General features: G+C 38.9%; 7 protein-coding genes and 1 non-coding gene across 9 annotated transcripts; 4 read left to right on the top strand and 4 right to left on the bottom strand.

The window, feature by feature from the left end:
- The first annotated feature begins 281 nt into the window (after positions 1-281).
- On the top strand, positions 282-1065 carry LOC117789200 (28S ribosomal protein S34, mitochondrial). Its single transcript, XM_034628282.1, has 2 exons — positions 282-552; positions 614-1065. The coding sequence occupies exons 1-2, from the start codon at positions 370-372 to the stop codon at positions 995-997; spliced, it is 567 nt and encodes a 188-aa protein (XP_034484173.1). The 5' UTR covers positions 282-369; the 3' UTR covers positions 998-1065.
- On the bottom strand, positions 1021-4608 carry LOC117789198 (coiled-coil domain-containing protein 186). Its single transcript, XM_034628281.1, has 7 exons — positions 3759-4608; positions 3584-3703; positions 3455-3518; positions 3249-3403; positions 2543-2685; positions 2297-2477; positions 1021-2102 (listed from the first exon to the last, which is right to left on the bottom strand). The coding sequence occupies exons 1-7, from the start codon at positions 4494-4496 to the stop codon at positions 1146-1148; spliced, it is 2358 nt and encodes a 785-aa protein (XP_034484172.1). The 5' UTR covers positions 4497-4608; the 3' UTR covers positions 1021-1145.
- Positions 2171-2243, top strand: Trnam-cau. The gene has a single exon. It is a non-coding gene; the product is annotated as a tRNA-Met (tRNA).
- A 58-nt stretch (positions 4609-4666) lies between the features above and the next one.
- Positions 4667-5925, top strand: LOC117789196 (probable tRNA N6-adenosine threonylcarbamoyltransferase). The gene is made up of 3 exons (XM_034628279.1): positions 4667-4824; positions 4882-5567; positions 5622-5925. The coding sequence occupies exons 1-3, from the start codon at positions 4710-4712 to the stop codon at positions 5862-5864; spliced, it is 1044 nt and encodes a 347-aa protein (XP_034484170.1). The 5' UTR covers positions 4667-4709; the 3' UTR covers positions 5865-5925.
- On the bottom strand, positions 5875-7173 carry LOC117789197 (fat body protein 2). The gene is made up of 4 exons (XM_034628280.1): positions 6956-7173; positions 6557-6784; positions 6329-6502; positions 5875-6270 (listed from the first exon to the last, which is right to left on the bottom strand). Exons 1-4 carry the CDS (start codon positions 7046-7048, stop codon positions 5980-5982), a joined length of 786 nt encoding a protein of 261 aa, XP_034484171.1. The 5' UTR covers positions 7049-7173; the 3' UTR covers positions 5875-5979.
- Positions 7174-8213: 1040 nt separating this feature from the next.
- Positions 8214-12775, bottom strand: LOC117788258 (tubulin polymerization-promoting protein homolog). 2 transcript variants are annotated; one of them, XM_034626956.1, is made up of 3 exons: positions 12627-12775; positions 8735-9128; positions 8214-8589 (listed from the first exon to the last, which is right to left on the bottom strand). In XM_034626956.1, the coding sequence occupies exons 2-3, from the start codon at positions 9119-9121 to the stop codon at positions 8401-8403; spliced, it is 576 nt and encodes a 191-aa protein (XP_034482847.1). In that variant the 5' UTR covers positions 9122-9128; positions 12627-12775; the 3' UTR covers positions 8214-8400. The 2 variants fall into 2 exon arrangements, with proteins under 2 accessions (XP_034482847.1, XP_034482846.1); XM_034626955.1 differs by lacking the exon at positions 12627-12775 and adding an exon at positions 9257-9393.
- Positions 12776-16940: 4165 nt separating this feature from the next.
- LOC117786907 lies at positions 16941-20027 on the top strand. The gene is made up of 2 exons (XM_034625325.1): positions 16941-17710; positions 19286-20027. The coding sequence occupies exons 1-2, from the start codon at positions 16972-16974 to the stop codon at positions 19909-19911; spliced, it is 1365 nt and encodes a 454-aa protein (XP_034481216.1). The 5' UTR covers positions 16941-16971; the 3' UTR covers positions 19912-20027.
- Positions 20028-20724: 697 nt separating this feature from the next.
- On the bottom strand, positions 20725-21800 carry LOC117787551 (inner centromere protein). The gene has a single exon (XM_034626099.1). It carries the CDS (start codon positions 21791-21793, stop codon positions 20849-20851), a length of 945 nt encoding a protein of 314 aa, XP_034481990.1. The 5' UTR covers positions 21794-21800; the 3' UTR covers positions 20725-20848.
- Between the last annotated feature and the right edge of the window lie 933 nt (positions 21801-22733).

Here is a 22733-nt window from a genome sequence, read left to right as displayed (position 1 = left end):
GAATTTTGTATTGTTTTTTATTAGGGGTGCCACAGACAGCAAAAACAACCAAAAATCTTCCAAATCTGCATACTTTTTTGGGAGATTTTCTGTTGGTTTCGATTTCTGTGGCACCCCTGTATAATTGATAACTATACTCAATTTTGTATTCTTTTAATAAAAGCAGCTTAAACACGCACCGCGTTGCCAAGCAACTCGAGTTTTGGCGCGCCATGTCTACACATGATATGGCAACGCTACAGCAACACAGCTGTTGGCGAACCAAGTGAATGGCATATTTGTGCGAAGCAGCAGCACAACGGCACAATATCATAACTTTTTCGATACTTTAACACTTTGTTAATTAAAACGAGTGCAATAAATTTCAAGATGAGTCAAAAAGTAATCAAATACATTGGACGCACCACAGACTTTCGTGGCAACACGCTGTGGGAACTGGTGGGCAGTCTGCCCGACTGGGGAGTCGGTCGCATGCTCATACGTAACATGTTTCAACGCTATCCGGAACCTTGCTACATGCGTATATTAAAGGTGCAAGCGGTGGACGAGAAGGTAAGTAGAGACTCAATCAATCAAGTTAACTATTAGTACATATATTTACTCTGCTCCACAGCCAAATGAGGAGCGTAAAGTGCGTGTGCTTGTAGAGAAAACTTGGCGTGGAGTAAAGCAACCAAAGCCGGTGGAAATCTACAGCACCAGCTACAAAGCCGACTACGAGCTGGTGCCCACCGAGGAGGAGCACAAGTATCTGCAGAATGCCAAGCAAGTGCAGCCAGTTATACTGCCCACAAAGATTGAGTTTCCGCCACTGCTGCGGGAGTACATTAAGGATGAAACTGGAGCAGCGAATCCCTTGATGAATGTGCACTTCAAGAAGACGCACAATAAGCAGGCGCGTCTAGCACAACCAGGAGAAAAGCCCACGCTACAAGTCTCCATGGATTTGGGCCAACCAAAGCCAGTGAGCGCCAAACTCTATGAGGGATTGCTGTGAGGGATTTAACACTGTTTACACTGTTTTGATTATTAAAGTTTTAATGTACACATTTGCCTTAAGAACAATGAATTTGTTTAACTATATTTACATGCGGTTAGACTATGGAATGGAATTAGAATACTATGTGTCTGGCAATCTCTTCAAGTCATTTACTTGGTTCGTATGTGCGCAACTTGCGCATTAAGTTATCCACCTCCAGGCCCAGGACATCCAGATTCTCTTTAAGCGTTATATTCTTTAGTAATGTGTCCTCCAACACGGCCTGCAGTTTCTTGTTTATCTCCAGCGAAAGATCCAGGGACATGGCTTTGGTGTCGGTGCCCTTGACGCCACCGTAGATGGCAGCCATGACGCCATTTCCATACTTGACCAGCTCACTTTTATTTTGATCGCTTTTGGATGTGGTCAATGCACCCGCCGTCTGATCCCGCAGCATGTAGTGTTGCACCACTTTGGATTTCTTTTGTACCTCAGACACCAAAGCGGCTGTGTGATTCTCCAGGAACTCTATACGTTCCGTCTGTCGTGCTGTAGCCTGTTGCAAGCGCAGAATGCGCTCCACCAACACCTTCTTGGACGGCACCGCCTGCAGGTCGGGCAGTGTTTGCAGGGGCGGCACAGCAGTTACGCTGCTGGCCACGGTTTCAGATTCGGAAGACTCGCTGGCACGGCGACTGCCATTGTGGATGCTGCCATGGCTGCTGGTGCGACTGTGCGTGCGTTGAGGTTGCTGTTGTGGTTGTGATTGCTCCTCCTGGTTGCTCCTGCAGCCATTCAGCGCCTGCTGACAGTTGCTACAGTAGCCAATGGGCTTCGTTTCCACAATGCCTCTTTTGTACTTTTGCAGCTCACGTTGCAGCTCCTTGACCAACGTCGCCTGTTTATGCTGCGTTGCCTCAAAATCTCCCTGCACATTGTCCAGCTTTGCTTTGGTCAGCTCATAAAGCTTCGTCTTCTCGGACAGATGTTTGGCCAGCAATTGACGCTCCTCCTGCTTCATTGTGGACTCGGCACTTAGCTGATGCTCCAATTCACTGTATTTGATATCATAGCCGTGCTTCTCCTGCTTCAGCAATTTATTCTCCGCCTCCAGACCTTGCGCCTGTAATAAAAATAGTTTTAATTTCTCAAACATGTATTTATCCACATCAGCGACGAGCGATTTTCAAGGCCTCGGTGGCGCAGTTGGCAGCGCGTAAGTCTCATAATCTTAAGGTCGTGAGTTCGAGCCTCACCCGGGGCATGTACTTTTTTTTTTTTAATTTAAATTTAATTCATTTTTTAAATTAAACTCACTTTGGATTCAGCTAGACAAATGTCATTTTGCAGCTGAACAATCAATTCGCTCATCTCCTTGTTGATGCTTAGTAATTCCTGTTTCTTTTGCTGCAACTGCTCCAAGTCAGCTTCATTTTCCTGTACAGTCGCCTCCAGTTTTTGTACTCGTAATTGTTCCTCGGCCAGCTTCTCCTCGTTGCTGTGGGTATGAGTAATGAAAGGTTTAAGTGTTTGTGCCAATTTTTATTTGTTGAGACTTCGTACATTGTGTTTTGGGTGCGCAAAAGCTGCAGCTCGGAGAGTTGGCCATGTAACTTGGCCGTCTTCAGCAGCTCATCGCTGTAGGCCGCTTCCACAGAGCTGTGCTGCTCCTGCAGCTCCTTAAATTCATCCGAAAGCTGGACATGCTGCAAGGGAGAAAAAGATATAATATAGATATATTAACAGTTTTTTATTTAAAAATATATTCTACTTAATTTAATGGTTAATTTCATTGTCATTTGTAAAATTGTAAATTGTGTACTGAATAAATTTTTGGTTGAGTATAAAACTTTTAAAATTGTTTGATTTATGATTATAAATTTTTAAACTGTTTATCTTTCAGTTTTAAATTTAAAAATAAATTTAATTGTTAGTCTAAAATCTACAATACGTGCCTTTTTTTACTCAAAATTTATATACATTTGAATTAATAAATTAACAAATACAAATATGAATAATATGAATTGATGTACAAGTAGAATTAAATATTAATAAAAATAAGAAAAAAACTAGAAAAGGTTTTTTGTTTTGTAAAGTAAGATGTGTGACTATTATATTTTTCTTGGAAGAAACATTTTTTTTTTCTTTTTTCTTGATTATTATTGATTTTCGTAATTATTATATTATTCTAAAAAAAATAAATATTTTCTAGGTATTTTTTTGTATAATAAAATAAGTGATTTTTGTATAGTTCCTAGAGTTCTCTTACCGCTGCATTAATCTCCTGTAACTGGTGCTGTAGCTCCTTGAAGGATTCACTTTGCTTTTGATGCTCCTTTGTGAGTTTATCAAGTGCCTCAGTCTTTCCCATAATGTCATGCTTCAAGAGTATTGTGTTGGCCTCAAACTCCATCTTAAGTTTCTCTGTAAGAGAAGAGATTAACTCGAGCTGAAAGACTAACAACTGTTAGTTACCATTGGCCTTTTCCTCCAGTTTATTGGGCGCATTGCGTTCCTCCTCCAGTTTGCGTTCCAGAGTCTTAATTAAAAAAAAAAAGAGTATTTTAGATTAAAGTGTAATCAAAACTGTTAAGAATTACTAACCGCCTTTGCCTCCACTTCAATGTTGAGCTTGTTGGCATGATATTTCAGCTTGGACTCCAAGTGACCCATCTCTGTCCTGAGTTTCTCACATTCTCTTTGATATTTGCGCACCTCGTTGCACTGAGGGAGATACAAATAATATTAATTTCGACTCTCTGCTGAATAACTCACTTACCTTTTCATCTATGATGTATGTAATCCGTGACTTTTCTTCACTGACTGCATGAAAGCGTATGGATAAATTTTTCATCTCTTTCCTGGCATCCGTTAATTGCTTCTCCACAGTATCCTTCTCTTTTTTGGCGTCGATGAGCAGTTTCTCCTTCATGGCGAACTTGATGACTGTGGATTCTTTCTCTTTGTTGGCCAGATCCATTTCATTGCGAAATGCCAGCTTCTCCTTCTCCAGTATGGCATTCTCGCGTTGTAGGAGTGTCATCATGTTATCCTTTTGGGCATTTGCAGTTCTCAGTTGCTCCAATTGTTTCTCATAGTTGCGACGCTGTTCCTCCAACTGTGCCAGGCAGTGCACATGAGACAGAATGTCATTTTGTTGTGGCAGTGCATCCTTGTTAATCTCCTTCTCCTCCTCCTTCTCCTCATCTGACTTCTCCTTGACCATTTGTTCAATAACCGCCGTCTTCATTTCTCTAATTATGTCAATCTCATTAGTGTCTTGTTTATTTTCTTGTTTATCTTTCAGTTCAGTTTCATTCGTTGTTGTTTTCTCCTCATTCGCTTCTTTCTCGAATTCCAGCTGCTCTCCCTCCATTGAAACTGAAGCTGCATCCACGTCGCCGTTGTTTACTTCCATTTCAGTCGCCTGGCTTATCAACTCATTAATATTTTTATCATTTTCAGCAATTTTACAGTCCTCTTTATCGTTCCCAATCGGCGAGTTTGCCGTTTCCATGTTGTATACAATTATAAATATGGCCAAAAACACAACTGATTTGATTTCACTACATTCTTCTCTCCTATTAAAAAAGCAACATTCGCCCAGATACGCCGACACGCGCTGCCGCCGCCACTGCCATTCACCATGCACTGCAACAAATGTTTATTATCGATAGCAATTGCTATCGGTCAGCTGTGCTGCACTGTTTAGAATTTCACAAATAAAAATATGGTTTGCGCGTTGGGCATTGAAGGAAGTGCCAATAAAATTGGTATTGGCATTATAAACGATGGCAAAGTCTTGGCAAATGTTCGTCGCACCTATATAACACCGCCTGGCGAAGGTAACAACAGTGTTCTATTTTTATTGCACCGCATTAATTTTGTTTACATTGCAACAGGTTTTCTGCCCAAGGAAACAGCAAAACATCACCGCGAGGCAATCTTGGCACTTGTGCAGGCGAGTCTAAAGGAGGCGCAGTTGCAGCCAGCGGACTTGGATGTAATTTGCTACACAAAGGGACCCGGCATGGCGCCTCCTCTGCTCGTGGGAGCAATTGTGGCGCGCACATTGTCGCTGCTGTGGGAGAAGCCTCTGTTGGGTGTTAACCACTGTATTGGCCACATTGAAATGGGCAGGCTTATTACAGGCGCACAGAATCCCATTGTGCTGTATGTGAGCGGCGGTAACACCCAAGTGATTGCCTATTCCAATAAACGCTATCGCATATTTGGTGAAACCATAGACATTGCTGTGGGAAACTGTTTGGATCGATTTGCTCGCATAATCAAGCTGTCCAACGATCCCAGTCCGGGCTACAACATTGAGCAGTTGGCCAAGCAGGGTAAACAGTATATTAAACTACCCTACGTTGTTAAGGGCATGGATGTCAGCTTCTCCGGCCTGCTGTCCCACATTGAGGAGCTGGCGGAGCCGAACAAGCGGCGGAATAAGCGCAAGAAGGCACAGAACGAGCCAGAGCCGGAGTATAGTCAAGCGGATCTCTGCTACTCGCTGCAGGAAACCATCTTTGCCATGCTGGTGGAGATCACAGAGCGTGCCATGGCACACTGTGAATCCAATGAGGTCAGCAACTCTAGAAACTTTCTATAATTGTTACTAAACTTATATTATCTACAGGTTCTCATTGTCGGTGGCGTCGGCTGCAACGAGCGATTGCAGGAAATGATGCGGATCATGTGTGAGGAGCGGGAGGGCAAACTATTTGCCATTGACGAACGCTATTGTATCGATAATGGACTGATGATAGCTCATGCGGGAGCTGAGATGTTCAGAGCCGGCACAAGGATGCCGCTGGAAGATGCATTCGTGACCCAAAGATATCGCACGGATGAAGTGCTAGTTAACTGGCGAGATGACTAAACCATGGAACTTACAGTATGCTTGCTTGTTTATTAAAGACTACCCTTGACATTTGTTTAAATTCTACATCATTTGTTAATATTGTGCTGTCTGCATTGTTAGTTACATCATCAGTTCAGAGAGCTGGTTCCTTGCCCGTCCAATAGGGCTTCATATCTATGGGAACAATGCGTTTTCCCTCGATTACATAGACGGCGCCATTCTTCTCCTTCTCCAGCACATTCAGAATGCAGCGAGCAACATCGGTGGCACTTTGTTTGCTCAAACGATCCAGAATCATGTACGTCTCATCGCTCGTCTCTGGAAAGATGATCTTCTCCGTAAAGTTGGTGAACATATCCGTCATAGTGGCACCGGGACAAACCGTTGAAAACTTGATACCAGAGCGCTGATAGAACTTGTCGTTCTGATCGGGAAAACAGGATAAATCCGAGAACTCTTAAGTAATTCAATTAATTACTTACGCCCAGGCAACGCGTAAAGTTGATAATGCCTGCTTTGGTTGCTCCATACACGGGAATAATGAACAGCGGATCCAATCCCACGACGGAGCTCATGTTGACCACAAGTCCACCATTGCCGCCACTCTCCTTGCTCATATATGGCAAGGCGCTCAAGGTGGAATTGATAATGCCACCCTAAAAAAAGAGTGTTAATCTTAAGGATGGACTTTACTTGGATCTAGTCCTTACCAGATTCACTAACAAAGTGCGTTGCACATCCTTGTCATTGAAGATGCCAGCCACATTCACCACAATGTCAATGCTGCCAAAGGTCTTTTTGATCTCCTCATAGCTGGCCTCTATGCCCTTCTTGTTGGATACATCCATTTTAATGATCATGACGCTCTGCATGGCATGCGCATTGCGTAATTTCACAAACTCCTCCATATTGTCCTGCACATCTATGACGGCGATTTTCTAAGTAAAGCATTTAAATGGATATTAATTTATATACTATACATTGAATTGGTCTTAGTTATATTTTGTCAAAATTTTAGACTTGTGCTACTTTTGGCTTGGGCTTTACAATGATCAGTCAGTCAGTTAGGTCAAAGAGCTTTGATATTCAAATTATAGCAATCCTCTTACTCCTATGCCCGCTACCAGCAACTGCTTGGACACTTGGAGACCGATTCCGCCAGCTCCACCCGTAACCACTGCATTCTTGCCCCGAAGAGTCATAGTAATCGTTTCTTCTTGTGAATCTTCTGCAAAGATGACGCCTGTTTCTGTGCGAGTTTTGAATATATCACGAATGTAACGATAGAGCTCCACAGTTATCTTCAATATCTCGATCTGCACTGCTAGCTTAAGGTCTCTGTAGCCACCTTTTTATAGGCAGTCGGCTTAGTGTTATAATCGAAAAGTTAGTTATACGATATGTGGACTTAAATCTGATCTTTGATTAACATCCATTGACTGGCTGCGAACTGCAATCGATAGTCGAATACAAACTGCATCCGACTGGGGATTATTATGTAAACACGCTGAAGCTATCAATTACGAATTCGCGGGCAGTGACTGCTACTGGGTTAGTCTAGCGTTTGATCTGCTTCACACTGCTCTGGTTTTCGCGAGATTGGTTTTTTCTGCTCCCGAACTGCTCAGCCCTCTCTCATACACCTCAACTACTCTTTTAACTGTCATAACTTGATCAAAACTACATTGACTTAAGTATTTGTTTATCATTATTCGACCTCTAAAATAATTTATTATTTTATAATTATTTTTCAAAAATTTCTCTACTCTGAAAATCAAATACTTTTAATAACTTAATATTTATTTATTTATGGCAATTAAAATCGGCTTATTTCAATAATAATATAAAAAATAGAAGCAAATAACTGTTTGTCCAATTCATTTTTAAAGTATTTACAAAAAAAAAATTGTCCTAGACAAACTCTCGATTATTGTTACGTTCTAAACGGAATTTCTTTTTTTTTTATTATAAATAATCCAATATTCCATATATCCAATAATCCCAATTTTATAAATTTCATTTCACAATTTTATTTTTTGAACATACGTATTTCACTTTATTCGAATATATTGCAGTAAAGATATATCTTTCAGAGCACAAATATGTTCGTTTATTAAATGTATTTATTAAATATTTCTTTGGTATATAAGCAAATCGGTTTATCATCACTGTAAAGTGTATTATGAAAAGTTTGTGCTAATGTTAGCAAAAAGATTTTATATTGTATATATGCACTTATTTGATATATAACTATAAATATTTCTTTTTTTTTCGAGATATAAATTTGGATGTGTAAACATTTTTTTGAACTTTTGGGCCGTGTCGTATATTTATGATTTTCAAAAAGAAATAAATAAAACAAAAAACTTTTAAATATTAATAATTTATTTTAAAATAAATCACTTAAGCACAACTTAGCTTAGATAGCAAGGAAAATGATACGTTTAAGGAAAATAACTGGTGCTACCGTTAGAGACAAACAATAAATTATCTAAAGATCTGAAGAATATGAGACAAACACTGGGAAACAGTGAAGAAGGTGGGACTTAAGAGTTTATTCTTTAGTAGCGCCATCGTAGGTGTCCTTATGCTGATAGCCGCTCACATAACCCGAATCATCCACCAGATTGCGTCTTCCGGCGATGCCTTTTCCCTTGCCAGTGGCATCAAAGCGTTCCTTGTGGGAACCCGTATACTTGCTGGTATCCGTTAGCCGATCCACAGCAGCAGCAGCCTTGCCAGCCTAGGTAAAAAGAATGGAAATTAGTTAAAAATTTGTAATTAGGAAAAAATACACTGAAAAAAATTTGACTTATATTTATATTTATCTTTTAACGTTGTGTTATTTATAAGAAACGTTCTATTTTTACAGTGTATTTCCCACTTACCGAAACCGACAAAACTCCTGGAGCACCACAACCTGCCATCTTCTGCTTGATTGTCGCCAGCTCAACCTTTTTCGTCTTGGCCAAATCATCCAGGAATTTATTGTAGTCAGCCAATGAAATTTTCATGGCCTTAAATTTCTTAAAGTGTATGCCAGTGTCGGTGGTTGTGATTTGCTTGTCGATCACCTTCGCCTGCTTCATCCACTTATCGCTCTGGGAGAGCGTTATCAGCTTGCCATCGGACTTGCAATCGCCGAATTTGGAGAATGCCTTGAACTGATCCGAGAAGGTAACCTTCGGTGCGGTCTCCTCCAGCGCCAGCTCTGCCAACTCTGCGGCAGGTGCCTCAGTTGCTGCCGCGCCATTTGCTGCTGCTGCCTCAGACATACTGGATCTATGAAATTCGATTATATTTTAAGTTAATTATAGATGAAAATTATTGTAATTACAGCTGCCACCTGGCTCAAAGTTACACGCCATCTCCTGCCACAAAATGTACCTGACTTTTACGCAATTTCTCACCTGTGACTGACGACGCTCAGTAACATTGCGTTGACTCTACGCTATCTGATTATAATGATTGGTTTATGGGTTTAAATCTGCACACTGCGTATACTTGATATAAGATAGCTTATCTAGCTGCATATACGCCTTATTAATGGAAGCACATTCTTTATTCCGATGATATCATTCCAATTGGAACCAAAAAGCTTTCCCAGCAGTTGTTGGTGCTAATTAAGTGCGGAAGGTTATTCAGTTAGTCAGTTATTCAGTATTTTGGATCTGGCTTTCAAGTGACGCCATTTATTGTAGTTCTCTCTTCCAGCTCACAAGTCGATGCCGTTTGTTGCGGACAATACACTTGCTCATTAGTGTCTACATTTGTATTCTAATCAAACAAACAGTTTCAAACTACACTCAAAAAAATTTACGATTAACTGGAAGCTATTTAAATTTTATCAAAATTATTTTGTGTAATGACTTTACACGGTAAAATTATCAAGCCAAAAATTGTATAATTTATTTAAGCAAAGAATTTTTTTTGCTTAAAAACTATAATATTTTTCTCAGTGTTGCCTATTGCAACGTGTGTTATTGAGTAGAATAGCTTGCCTAATGGCTATCCCAATATTCTATACAGCTTTTATTTGGCCTAATAGGTTGTGAGAACAAATATTCCGTAAGTACACTGAAAAAATAATTTACAGTACTGTAAATAGTAGATAAATATGTGCAGAAATATTCGAAGATTTAATAAGCACAATTAAAATATAGGTACGCAGGGAAAGACTATAATTATCTACCAGTGTAACCTACAGTTAAATGATGTAGACAGAAAAATAGCTAATCTTAAACAATTTATATTTGCCCTCTAGGGTTAAAAGAAAATAAAATAATCCCGTAGATATTACAGTTGCTCCCCATACACTGAAAACAATAATAATAAAATGTCTATACGAATATCATCTATTCATTTGACTTGCTTTCTAGGGTTAACTCGTGAATCTCGTAGATATTTCAGTCTTAAAATTGCTTGTAGCATAAATTGTCGTCATGTTTACAGACAACAAAAAAGCAAAAGAATTGGAAAGAGCGAAGATTTGTACGTGTACGAGCACAAATCGAACATAAACAGTAAATAAAACGTGAGCTTTTGTTGTAACGATCATTAATTATGAGGTAGTTAAGATAGGGATGGGCAAGATGGGATAGAGGGATACATACGAGAAGTGTGTGCATATTTATGTGTGCAACTGTGGAAGCTGCCCGCGCATAATTTAAAATGCGATAAGGTAAAAGGTTGCTCGATCGGCGCCCGGAAGGCAACCAGTTATGGGATTGTGGTATCGAGTGTGCCCGACAACCGTTTACAAGCTGAAGATGACGCAAGGTAATTGAATGCGACGATCCGTCGATTCGACGATAAGATTGCCCCTGGGTCAAGGTCAGTGTCAGTGTCAGTTTCAGTGTCACTGTTCAGTTGATGCAGCGACCCATGAAGCGTAGCAAATATGGTTTTTGGAATCGACAAACGACAATAATAATTTGCAAGTGCACAGTTAATGACATTGGGGGAGAGGCGGACTAGGAGGGAAAGTCGGCTAAATCGAAAGGCCTTATGACATCAGCAGTACGCGCGCTGATTACGTCGCCTTTGTTTTGTTTTGGTATTTTGGGTGAGGCTAGCTGAAACTAGTTTTATTTCTATTAGAAAAACTTGTAAATTTAACAAAGAAAGATTGACAATAATAAGTTTTAACCAACTAGTAAAGTTCTGAAACTACGTATCGCGAAAAAAATTAAGCGAAAAATTTACACAAAAACACAAAAAACCTTTCGTAATGGAAAATATTTTAAAACAATTTTTTCTTTTTAATTTGACTGGCAATGACAGTTGACACAATAAAATTAAATTAAATTTCATTCAATTTATTTCATATATTTTGTGTGGAATTTATCAACTAGTAAAAACTTTAAATAATATTAACCGATAAATGTCTACAAAAACAGAAATCATGTAAAAAAACGTTAAAAAAAGCAATGACAGTTAAAACTATAAAACTAAATTTGCTGTGAAATTTCGTTCAATTTATTCAATGTACCCGAAGATATATCTAATTTGACTTTAGTTTCTAGCGTCCTGACCTGGAGTGTACACTTTACAGTTTAGTCTCTTCACGTTTCATTAACATTACTATAGAATGTAGCCCTTTTGCTTGCTGGTAATTGGAAACCATAAATTCTTGAAAAACCAACACGAAAACATGACAAAAGGCAGCCGCAAAATTCGCTCCAGACAAGACAGGCAAGCAATCTGGCCAGAAACATGGCTAGTACAAATCAAAAATAATCCGATTTGACTGCAGAGAACATATCTACACAAATGTATATACTCAACATCATATACATTTATGCGTACGTATTTATAAATTGTCTTGTTCATCTCGCCACATCCGCATCTTGAGTTAATTTTGATGCGCGTGGCGAGCGTTCCAAATGAGCTCTGACCAAGTTAAGATATTTAATGAGTTTTTGCCGCATTTGTAGCAGCAAATTGTTATAGAAAGATCTGCCCAAAAGGCGTGGCAAATATACAGAGAATTATTTGTTATTAAAATAACGAAATGCATGCCAGTAAATTGGGTCACATCAAAAGCGACTGCCTCAATGTGTAATCGAGTAAATATATGAAATGTTGGCGCTTCAATGCATAAATTAAACGCTTAACAGGAAACAAAATACACAACAACACAGTAGGGTGTCAAAATGGAAAGAGAGAAGGGTGATAGATGGAAAGGGGACTCACACGCAATACAATATAATATGTTGAAGCTTGTGGGGTCAGTTATGCTTTACATAGGCCTAAGCATAGAGAAGTGCGCCCAAGGGCTACACTTATGTATATATGTATAAGTATACACAAGCTACAGCAGCATGAAATATTAGATGACATCACGCTACCTTCTCAGTCCCATTTGTAAAGGGGAGAAACAGGAATTGGGAACGCGCAAGCGCCGCATACATACAAACGGATATCAAATGGCAACTGCGCCTAAAATGATGCTACAAGGATTAAAAAGCTGTAACTGCAGCGCGGGAAATTCCTTTATTCGAGCACACACAATTAGGTCATGGAGCACTTGAAATAGCACGAAACTCCCTTAACCACCCTCGCTGCATTCCATGTTGTTGTCATTTTCAGCGAACTTTTATTTTCCTTGGCTGCACTTCGATTATTGTAAACAAGCTGATGATGCTCTTGACTCTGCAGCTGTCTGTGTGTGCAGGTATTTGTCTATGTGTGTGTGTGTGTGTATCTATGTGTAACTCTCAGCAGCACTTTGTTGTGTTTTGAGCCAGGCAGCTTAGTGTAAACACTTTTATAACTTACTTATTTGCAAGGAATTCTCTTTGAAATTTTTTCAAAAATTTTTAAATAATTTTTGTATTTTAAATTTAAATTTATTATTATTGCTATTTGTTTTTGCCGTGCTGCGCGCGTTTGCAGTCGATGTCGAGACTCAACTGTTTGGACAAAATGCGCAGCAAATGCCAAAGGGGGCCAAAGCCCAAGCGGCGTATGAGTGATTTTTAGCGTACAGTTGAGCTTTTTTTGAGCGCATTTCTAGGGGGCACGCACAAAAAGAACAAGACGAAATGAGAGAGTAAAATGAGATTGAATAGTGAATACCCTGTTTATAAATTATTTGTGAAAAATATGTAGTAAATGAAATTTATTTATTTAATTTTCATGCATCAACTTAAGCAGTCAACAAAAAATAATTAAGTATTAAATTAATTTTAACTAATTATATGAAAGCTTAGATTAAAAATTAATTTTATATATTTAAAATTTAAATTTTAGACTGAATCGAAATTAAAGTTAAAAATGAAAGGATTTATTTGAAAAATATGATTCTAAGGTAAGCAAAATATTGTTTAATCTTGTACAATAAATTTTTAATCTTAATTATAGAAAGTATATTGAATTGAAAAATATATAATTATAGATAAAATAACAAAGTTAAAATCAAAACAAAGAGTTAAAATCTTATAGATAAATTTATTGAAGTATTTTTTGCGCTGTTCAGGCCATAAAAATAAACGAAATTGCAGGAAATTAAACTGTCAGCTAAAATGTTAAATGTATTTTAGCCGTGCAGTCTAGATATGTCCTCATAAATCATAACACACACCTTTTACCGCTCTCTCGAAGCGAACTCAACTTACTTTAATCTCAAAACGCCCGCAGGGAACTTTGCAAATATATATTTATGTACATATATTATGTGTATTTCAAAACGATGACTTCATTTAACTAAAAAACAAAATTTATAAATGCCAAAAACTAACAACAAAAGCCGCACGAAAAGCGACACAAACATTTATCAAAAGTGACGCCAGTTGCCTTATCAACTGAGCTTCACTCAATTTTATGGTTTGTTTTGAGTGTAAAACAAAATACTCAAAGCTTTCAAAGCTTTGACGAAGATGAGGGGATTAGTAGGGAGGTAGGCAGACAATTTTTATGTCTATTCACAAAATGGAAAACGATGCGTGAAATTTGACAACAAAACAAAGCACAACAAGTGAGGCAACTAAAGCGAGAATAAAAGAAATGGAAAGAGAGGGGACAGTGGTAGCTTGAGAGGAAGGGGTAGGGGTATACTAACCGCCAGCATGAGCTCATGGTGAGAGGCTACTCAATGGAGTAGCTAATAATAATAGTATATATTTAGTATGTAAATGACTTTGGTGAGAGATTCACTCGCCGATTACTAGACCTGAAATCCCATTCCAGCCTTTCTAACTCTACGTAAAAAATGGGTGCTTTACACTAGGAAAATGTCAAAAATAGGAAAGTGGAAAATGTTAAGTGAAACCAGCCTTAAGAAGTAAAAGTCTTAATGTAAATCACGTATTAAGTGTCTGCACACACCTTTAAGAGTGATTACAACTGTCTCGGCTAATTTGTTGAGGTTAATGTATGTGTTTGCTCTATAGAGCTGTCTAGCTAATTCCCCCATTCCCCGCTCTTCCCTTGGTAGATGTAACTACACGAAAGCGGGAAATGATTTATACGCCTCTGACAGCGTCTAATATTTGGTCAACAGTGCGTGATGGCGTCATTTGTAGCCAAAAATATAAATATCAGGAAACAGATGAAAGATAATAGAATGGGAATAGGATTGACGGAAACTTAAATACGCTTTAAAATGCTCTTTAATTTAATAATATTCAATATATTTATAGAGTTCGTTTCTTATAATAAAACTAATTTTATAACAACTTCCTATGGTCAAAACTTATTCAAACGAATGGGCTCAGAATAGTCCGAAATTTAAATACATTTTCATGTTTTGTTTAATTAAATTTTAATCAACTAACTTTCTGAAAATACTGAATATATATTTAATAGGGTTAGAATTTCAAATAAAACTCGTTTTTTTGGATGTTTAAAAAACCAAGAATTTGGATTATCAAAAATAACATAGAAAATAAATTTAGAATTGAAATCAAAATATTTTCTAAACAACACAGAATTTTTAATACTGCTTTATTATATTTTCAAAGAAATTGTAGAGAACTTTTTATATATACTTAATAAAAAGTAATCCGATATATCGGTTTTTTAACATATATAGAAGCTATAAGTAATAACCAGTAACTGTGCCAAGTTTCATTAGGATAGCTTTATAACTGTCTGAGTTCACATAGATAGTTAAAAGTACAGAATGATCAAAATCAGCTACGTTCGAAAAAAATTAAAGAAATTGGTTTACAAACTGTTTTAAATAGTCAGAATACACTGCTGTAGGGTATTAATTAAACAGAACAAACAAATAGTTGACCACAGCAGAGATACTTATTTACTAGGTGTGTCCCAGAGCTGAGATTCAAGTAGAAACAATAATTAACCCTCGAATGCCGCGAACTAATGATGCACAAATCACCAGGTGACAACATACAACCAGTTCCCAAAGCCAGTTGATGATAGGAATTTGCTAAGAAAACAACTGGAAGAGAACTCGGAGGAGAACTCACAGAGAACTAGGCGGACAATCTCGGTCTAAAGTTGTGCCCAGGTGCGAAGGAATTTAAAGTGTTTTAGAGTACTATAAACACGCCCCAACAAGATCATTAAGGAACTGCAACTCTGGACAAATTATGGCCAACAGAATTGGGCTTTGATTAAGAAGAAGAAGAAGAAGAAGCAGAAGGAGAAGGAGAGGGAAGAGTTGTGACATTAAAATGCACTTATCAACTGAAGCTGAAGCTGTGAAATGGCCAGAGTCAAGGACATAACGATAACTATAACTATATTTGGCCAATGCTATCAATCCTAATCAGACAGTGGCTTGTTGCAATGTTGCAGCAACGCGTTGTTGCCGCTTGCAGCTGTGGCAGCGATGCGTGGCATGAGATAAACTAAAAATAAACCAAATGCAATGCATTGAGGCCTTGGCCAGGCCCAAGCTGGACAAATGTGGCCCTTGGCCTTCACTCACCTTGAAATGCCGCAATGCGAGACGCATTTTAAATCAGTTGCAGTTGCAGTTGCAGTTGCATGAATGAGCAACAACAACAACAATTGAACAATCAGAGAGCGTGCCTCCAGTTCATGGCCTTGATCTCTGTTTGCTGTTTAAGCCGCTCTCTCTCTCTCTCTCTCTCTCTCTCGCTCTCGTGATAAGCAATAGTTTGGCTTAAGGTTTGGGCCAAGTTCTTAAGTGAGCTATGTTTGCAAATGCCATCAAATTCATTAAGCTGTGATGCCACAATTAAGCAACACTGACGACCGTTAACGATGACAACAAGCTGCAAGTGAACAAGTTGCAAGCGGCCAGAAATCAATTTGCCTTTACCTCGTTAGCAGCAGCAGCACAGTGGGCAAATTAGACTATGCAGCGGAAGAAAATTCTAATTCTTAAGTATTGAAAAAAAAACATAAAAAAAAATAAATAAATAATGTAAGAGCATTTTTAAATTGATCAAATTAAAGTTGTTAAGATTTTTAGCGGAAATCTACTCGTCTGCTTGGTGGTCTTACGGATAGGGTTGCCTCCTTTTTTTAATATATCTTTAAATATAATTTTTTACACATATTATTAAGCTTTATTTAAAATTTTAATTTCATTTTGTGCTGATTTAACGGCGACAAACACTTAGATACTGGGCAGCTAATAGTCGAACAGATCGATTAAAAATTATAAAATCAAGTTTTATTTTTAGCTTAAATATTTTTTTTTTTTTTTTCAATAAAAATTGCTTATAAAGAACGAAAATGGAGAAATAAATGGTCTTTAAATCAAAATGCTTCCCATATTTTTCTGAAACTTTGTCAAAAAAGAAAAAAGACTAAGCAGTTAAAAATAAAATTCATTTTTATACCAAATTAAACTAAAGTTTTTGTTAATTCAAACTTAAATAAAATTTATTCAACACTCCATTTATCTTTAAACCTGTTACTTAATTCTTAAGTATTAAATTGTATCCGCTAGATCAGCCAGATCACCCACAGTAAGGTGGGGTGTAGTTGCAACACAACAGTCTGAGTCAGAGTCAGAATCAAAATCAGAATAAGAACAAGCTTAAGGCAGAACCTGCCTCGCTATTTCTCAGTGGTATAAAAGGACGTGTTCCTCAGACACCAAAGACAGAAAGAAGCCACGAGGCGAGTGCTCTGGACACAAGTCACGTTCTAGACGCAGCGTTTCCCAACTTTACAGATCAAGATGCAACAACTTCTGGTGCTTGCCACCTGTTTGGCCTTGGCCAATGGGTTGGCGCTGTATGCCAACTATCCGTATTTGTATACGGCTCAGGGAACGGCGCTGATTACGCCCACGCAGCAGCAGTATCTCACCCAGGATGCGTTGGGTCAGTATGCTTACGGTTATGCCGAGCCACATTCGAGTAAGCAGGAGATACGGAGCTTGGATGGCACCACACGTGGCACGTATAGCTATCGTGATGCCACCGGCAAGTTGCAGACCGTTGACTACACAGCCGATGCGGAGGGTTTCCATGTGGCAGCCACCAACTTGCCACACGCTGTGAAGCCACAGAAATTTCAGCCGTCAGCTGTGGAGTCCCGAAGTGTCAACGATGTTGTTGCCCCTGCCACTGCCGAGCATCCAGCTGACTCCATTGAGGTTGCCGCCGCCCGTCAGACTCATCTGGCAGCTCATGAGGAGGCTCGTCTGCGTCTTGCGCCGACTCAGCAACATCAACAGTCCAGTCAATCTCATCCAGACGTTGAGCTGCCTCGTCCCGTTGCCGATACCGCCGAGGTTGCCGCTGCCAAATCCATTCACCTGAAGCGTGTCGCCTCCGAGAAGCTGCGCAACGAGCTGCTCAGTGTTCCCGCTGTTTCCGCTGTGCCTGTGGCCAGAAGTTCCCATGTCATTGTTCCGGTTCCCGCGGTCTATGGCTACACAGTTCCACGCTATTACAGTTCTCGTTACATTTACTAACAAAATATTATTGTAAACATTTCCTTTTGAGCAAATAAACAGTTTGATTGATACTGATTGTCCTAGCATTTACTTATTCCCTTCCAGAATTTAATAAGTTGCTCTGGGAAATAAGAAAAATAATAGAGAACAATAGAAAAACTAGGCTCTACCCTGTCCTTGATTATAAGTTTAAGCCTACGCATAAATTAAGAATCTCTCAATATTTGTATTACAAAAAATATGTATTATATTTTCGATAATTTCGACTTTGACAAAAGAAAAAAATGTCTAAAATTTTCGTAATATCCTTTTATTTTGTAATTTTCCTTCGATCCCTCTCAATACTATAGCCTACCTTGTTAACAAATTAAATCCATTGTAAAAGTATAGATGTAATAGAACTAGAAATACTGAGATTGCATAAAAAAAATTAAGTCCATTGTAAAAGAAAAGAGGTAATAGAACTGAAAATACTGAGATTGCATAAAAAATATTCTTTATATCTATCTATATAACTTTCTAGCAGAAAACCAAAGAACAGACTGAAATTTCATAGTTCGAGTATTATTAAAGCTACGTATATTTTCTCTTAGCAAGAAATGTAATTTACAATAAGAATGAACTCCGAATTTTTTTTTTTTTTAAGGTTAATTATCAAACTTTTTAGAATATCAAAAATTTATGTATATATATTTAAAAATCAAGTTTCTTCACATTTAAAATATTATAAAAAGTTCCAAGGAATATCCTAAAAGTCTAACCTTAAACCCATAGAAAAGCCAACACAAACTGAAATCAGAAATACTTCAATTCTCCAAGGATAAATTCAAAATCATCAGCTCGTTGGACGAACTCTGCAATAAACTCACTGATTCATTTCAATAAACAGCATTTCTGACAATTTTTTGGCATAACAAACTCTTCGAGCCTACCTCAACTTATTGATGAATTCACAGAGAAAATGGAAACCGAATTCCTGCATCAACTCACAAAATATTTTTCATAAATGCAATGCGAAGTTTTGATTTCAATTAAATTTAATAGCGGCATAAACAACGAAACCAAAAAAAGGTAGCATGCCCCAAATGGTTCCTTGACCTCACGACGACATCGCACAAAACCTGGCCTGATTAAGTTCTTGCCTCCGATCGATGCATGGGATGGGGGCATAAGGCGGGGCAAGAAAGCAGGCACACTGACAGATGAAAACAAATTGCGGCTTTTGTGTAAAAATTTATGCTCAACTTGTTGAAATCGAGAAAATATTTATGTACAAACAGAGCAAGAGGAAGAGACAGCATGAGGACAGACAGCTTGCCACAAGCGGCGGCAACAACAACAACAACTTAAGTTAAGACAGGGAATATGAAAGTAAACTGGACGACCTTCCTGAGAACGCACGATATGGCTAAATATTGGATTTTTGGCAACTGCAACTGCAACTGCAACTGCAACTGGCGACAGAGCCAAGGAGGCGCCTCGCCAGGCTCTTATAAAAAGGAGAATCGCTAGCAGTTGCCAGCACAGAGTTCTCTAGAGCGAGTACTAGTCCACGTCACTAGCAGCGCCCACAAAAAATAAGCCACTAAAGACCAAAACCAAGTCATGATGCAGTTCCTCCAACTTTGCCTGTTGATGGTGCCGTTGGTGCATGCCACAGCTTTGCTGGATTATGGTGCACCACCGTCAGCCGACACGGTCAGTCAGTACCACAGCCAGGATGAGCATGGACAGTATGCCTATGGTTATACTGCTCCACTCTATTCCAAGCACGAGACACGCACCGCAGATGGCGTCACTCACGGCTCATATTCCTATGTGGATGCCACGGGCCAGAAGCAGACAGTTGACTACAAGGCCGATGTGGATGGCTTCCGTGTGACGGCGAGCAGCTTGCAACAGCGTCCCAACGAGGAGACACCCGAGGTGGCAGCTCTGCGTGCCCAACACTTGGCTGCCCATGCCGAGGCCAAGTTGCGTCTTGCAGCAGGCAATGGGGCAACTTCGCCGCAGGATACTCCTGAAGTTGCCGCTGCCAAGGTGGCATTCTTCAAGCGCTTCGAGGCGGAGAAGCTGCACAATCAATTGAAGTCCAAGATCCTGCCCAGCCACACGATTCTCTCCCAGCCCATCTATGTCTATCAGCCGGAAAGTGGTATCATCTACAAGTACAATCACCTGTTGCGACAGTCCAGGGATTATCTGCCAGTTGCTTGAGAACTGTTTGATTGATTGACTGACTGACTGATTGATTGATTGTTGTGTTTTTGATTCTGTTGAGCAAATAAATAATGATGTTTACAAGGATTAGGCACAGTGGTGCACAGCTTACATTTATTTTTTGATTATTTTTATATTTTTTTAGTCTTCATCAATCATTTGACTCCAATTTTAGTTCAGTTTGTGATTGATGTGTTTTCTGTTTCCATGAAATTAGGCAGATCCCTAAAATAATTTCAGAAATAGTAATTTAGAGTAATACGCCTAATAAGCCCGAAAAAAATTATCGATATTTTCAAAAATACGTTTTTTGTTCCCAGTATCCTGAAAAAGTTTTAGCTTCAATATTCAATTTTGAAATTTCTAAAATATGGCAATTATTACTCCAACTTTTGATTTGCGCAATACAAATTAGGAAAAATAATCATATTTTTTAAAAAAATGTTTAAACAATTTTTAATCAATTCATTTTGAAATGTTTTTTGTGATTTCAGTCTCTAATTATTTTTAAAAATGTATGGTATTATTAACTTAAGAGATATTTTATGATTTCTTATAACAAATTTAAGTTTAGTTCATTTTTATAATTTTGATAAAAATTAATGTTTCAAATTCATTTTTTCAATCAAAATTAATTATTCAAAATTAATATTTCAAATTCATTTTTTCGACAAAAATAAAAATATATCATTAATTAAATTTATAATTTTTTTCGAACACAAACTTTGAGTATTTTATCAACCAGCTCGAATTCTAAAACCATATCCAGTTCTGATCTTTGTCCTTCTTTTCCTTCAATAAATCCAAGAATTAGGCACAGTGGTGCACAGATTGCATTTATTCTTAAGACTAAGACAACTACAACTAGTAAATTCCAATGTTCAACAATCATTTGATTCTAGTTCCTGTTCCAGCTTCAATTCCAACTCCATTTCTACTTCTTGTTCTTGTTCTGTTGTTGATTCTGTTTGCTCAGGAGCAAACTACGACTGAGGGCTACGGGACGCAGAGTGCGGAGTTCGGTGGGCGTGGTCACACTGTATTTGGCATTGGGCGAGACATAGGAATAATAGGCGCCAATGGGCACACGCAGTTCCTGGTTATTCCTGTCCAGACGATCCTGCAGATCACTGAGCTTCAAATAACTGCTGGAATTAATGTCCTCCAGTGTGTAGACAGTTCTTAGCCGCTGATCCTTGGCATCATTGGCAGTCTGTGACCGTTGCTCCTCCTGCCGTTGCTGCTGCTGCAGTGCATCATCTTCCTCTTGGGCATTTTCCTTGCGATTCTGTTCCTCATCCAGTCGACTCTCCTCCCGCTCTGCTAACATGGAAGTCAACTCCGCACGCACTCGCTCCAAGATGTCCGCATCCTCGTCGCTGAGTGTCCGTTCGCTTGTACCCCGCTCCTGTTCCTGATCCTGTCCCTTCCCCTGCTGCTGCTGTGCCTCCTCCCGTCTCGTTTCCTCCTGTGCCTCTCTTAGTGCACTGAGATGTGCCTCTCGTGCCTGCTGCACCTCCAGTGTGTCCGTCACGGGCAGCGGCGGCTTCTTGTCATCGACTGGCGCCTTGGGCTGATTGCTGGCCTCCGCCTTGAAGCCCTGACGTCCTCCAGCCTCGTACTTGACCGTCTGCAGTTTCCCGTTGGCATCGACATACGAGTAGAAGCCACGGGAGGATCCATCGAGTGTCGTGTACTCCGCTCTGGCTGCATTCTCATCGCTGTAGCCATAGGAGTAGAAGGCACGTGCCGTATCCTGTTCCTGGTAGCCACGTCTCAGTTCATCGCTGCGGGAAATGCTGAGAATCGGACGAATTCCGGCAGCTGAAGTGACAGTCAACAGGGCAACTATCGCAATGAAACCAAAGAGGCAGTGCATCCTTATTGTTGTTGCTGTTGTTGTTGTTATTGTTTATCTTAGCTGTGAGCTTCAACTGATGCTGCAATTGCTCTGCTCTGGCTATTTATACACCACCCAGCCACCCACCTGGTAACCCCAGGCGGCATCTCTGTCAGAAATCTGCGCAATGACCTCGAAATCAAAATCGAAATCGCGATCAGTTTACAACCACCAACAACAGCTTGAGCTGCACCACTGCACCACCACCATTGGTGCTGTAATAATCTGAACTTAATATTGATATTGGTTGCACATGGTTAACGATACCCGATCACACATTACGCAATCAGCCCACGCACTTGTAACGTCTTTTAGGGCTTCCCACTTTGTAGTCGATTTGCCAGTTCCGGTGCAAAATAAATGGCAGGAAAACTGGAATGATTTACACCAAGTGAAAGCATAAAATGGTGTCGATAGGTCTAAGAGAAATATTAAGGAAATAAAAAAGTTTACACATTTAATCAACTCCTTATATCGTAATTATTATTTATTTTTCTGTAAGAAATCAAGTGACAAAAATTTTGACTTGTAAATTTGCTATGTCAAAGGTTCGACCAACTACAAACTTTCATAACTTTGTCAAAACTGAACCGATTTTCAAGCGGATTGTCGTTTTGCTCATGGTTTAGCCTCTAAATTCATTCTGCATTCAAATTTAATTTATTTTGTAAAAAAATTTATTTTTCTCTAAATCTAGGTTTCAATGCAAAGGGTCCCCCCTTTAAAATTTTGAAAATATAAAATTTTAAATCTCAAGTTTTCAGATTTAATCAACTCCTTATATCGTAATTAGTATAAAACAACAATTTAAATTTGATTCTGAGAACATTTATTATTCTGTAAAAAATCATGTGAAATTTGACAAAAATTTTGACTTGTAAAGTTGGTAGGTCAAAGGTTCGACCAACTACAAACTTTC

The sequence above is a fragment of the Drosophila innubila genome, assembly GCF_004354385.1.
Source record: "Drosophila innubila isolate TH190305 chromosome 3L unlocalized genomic scaffold, UK_Dinn_1.0 0_D_3L, whole genome shotgun sequence".
In the NCBI taxonomy this organism is placed as follows: domain Eukaryota; kingdom Metazoa; phylum Arthropoda; class Insecta; order Diptera; family Drosophilidae; genus Drosophila; species Drosophila innubila.
Note: the sequence above shows the minus strand (reverse complement) of the source record. Positions and strands in the feature narration are given on the sequence as shown.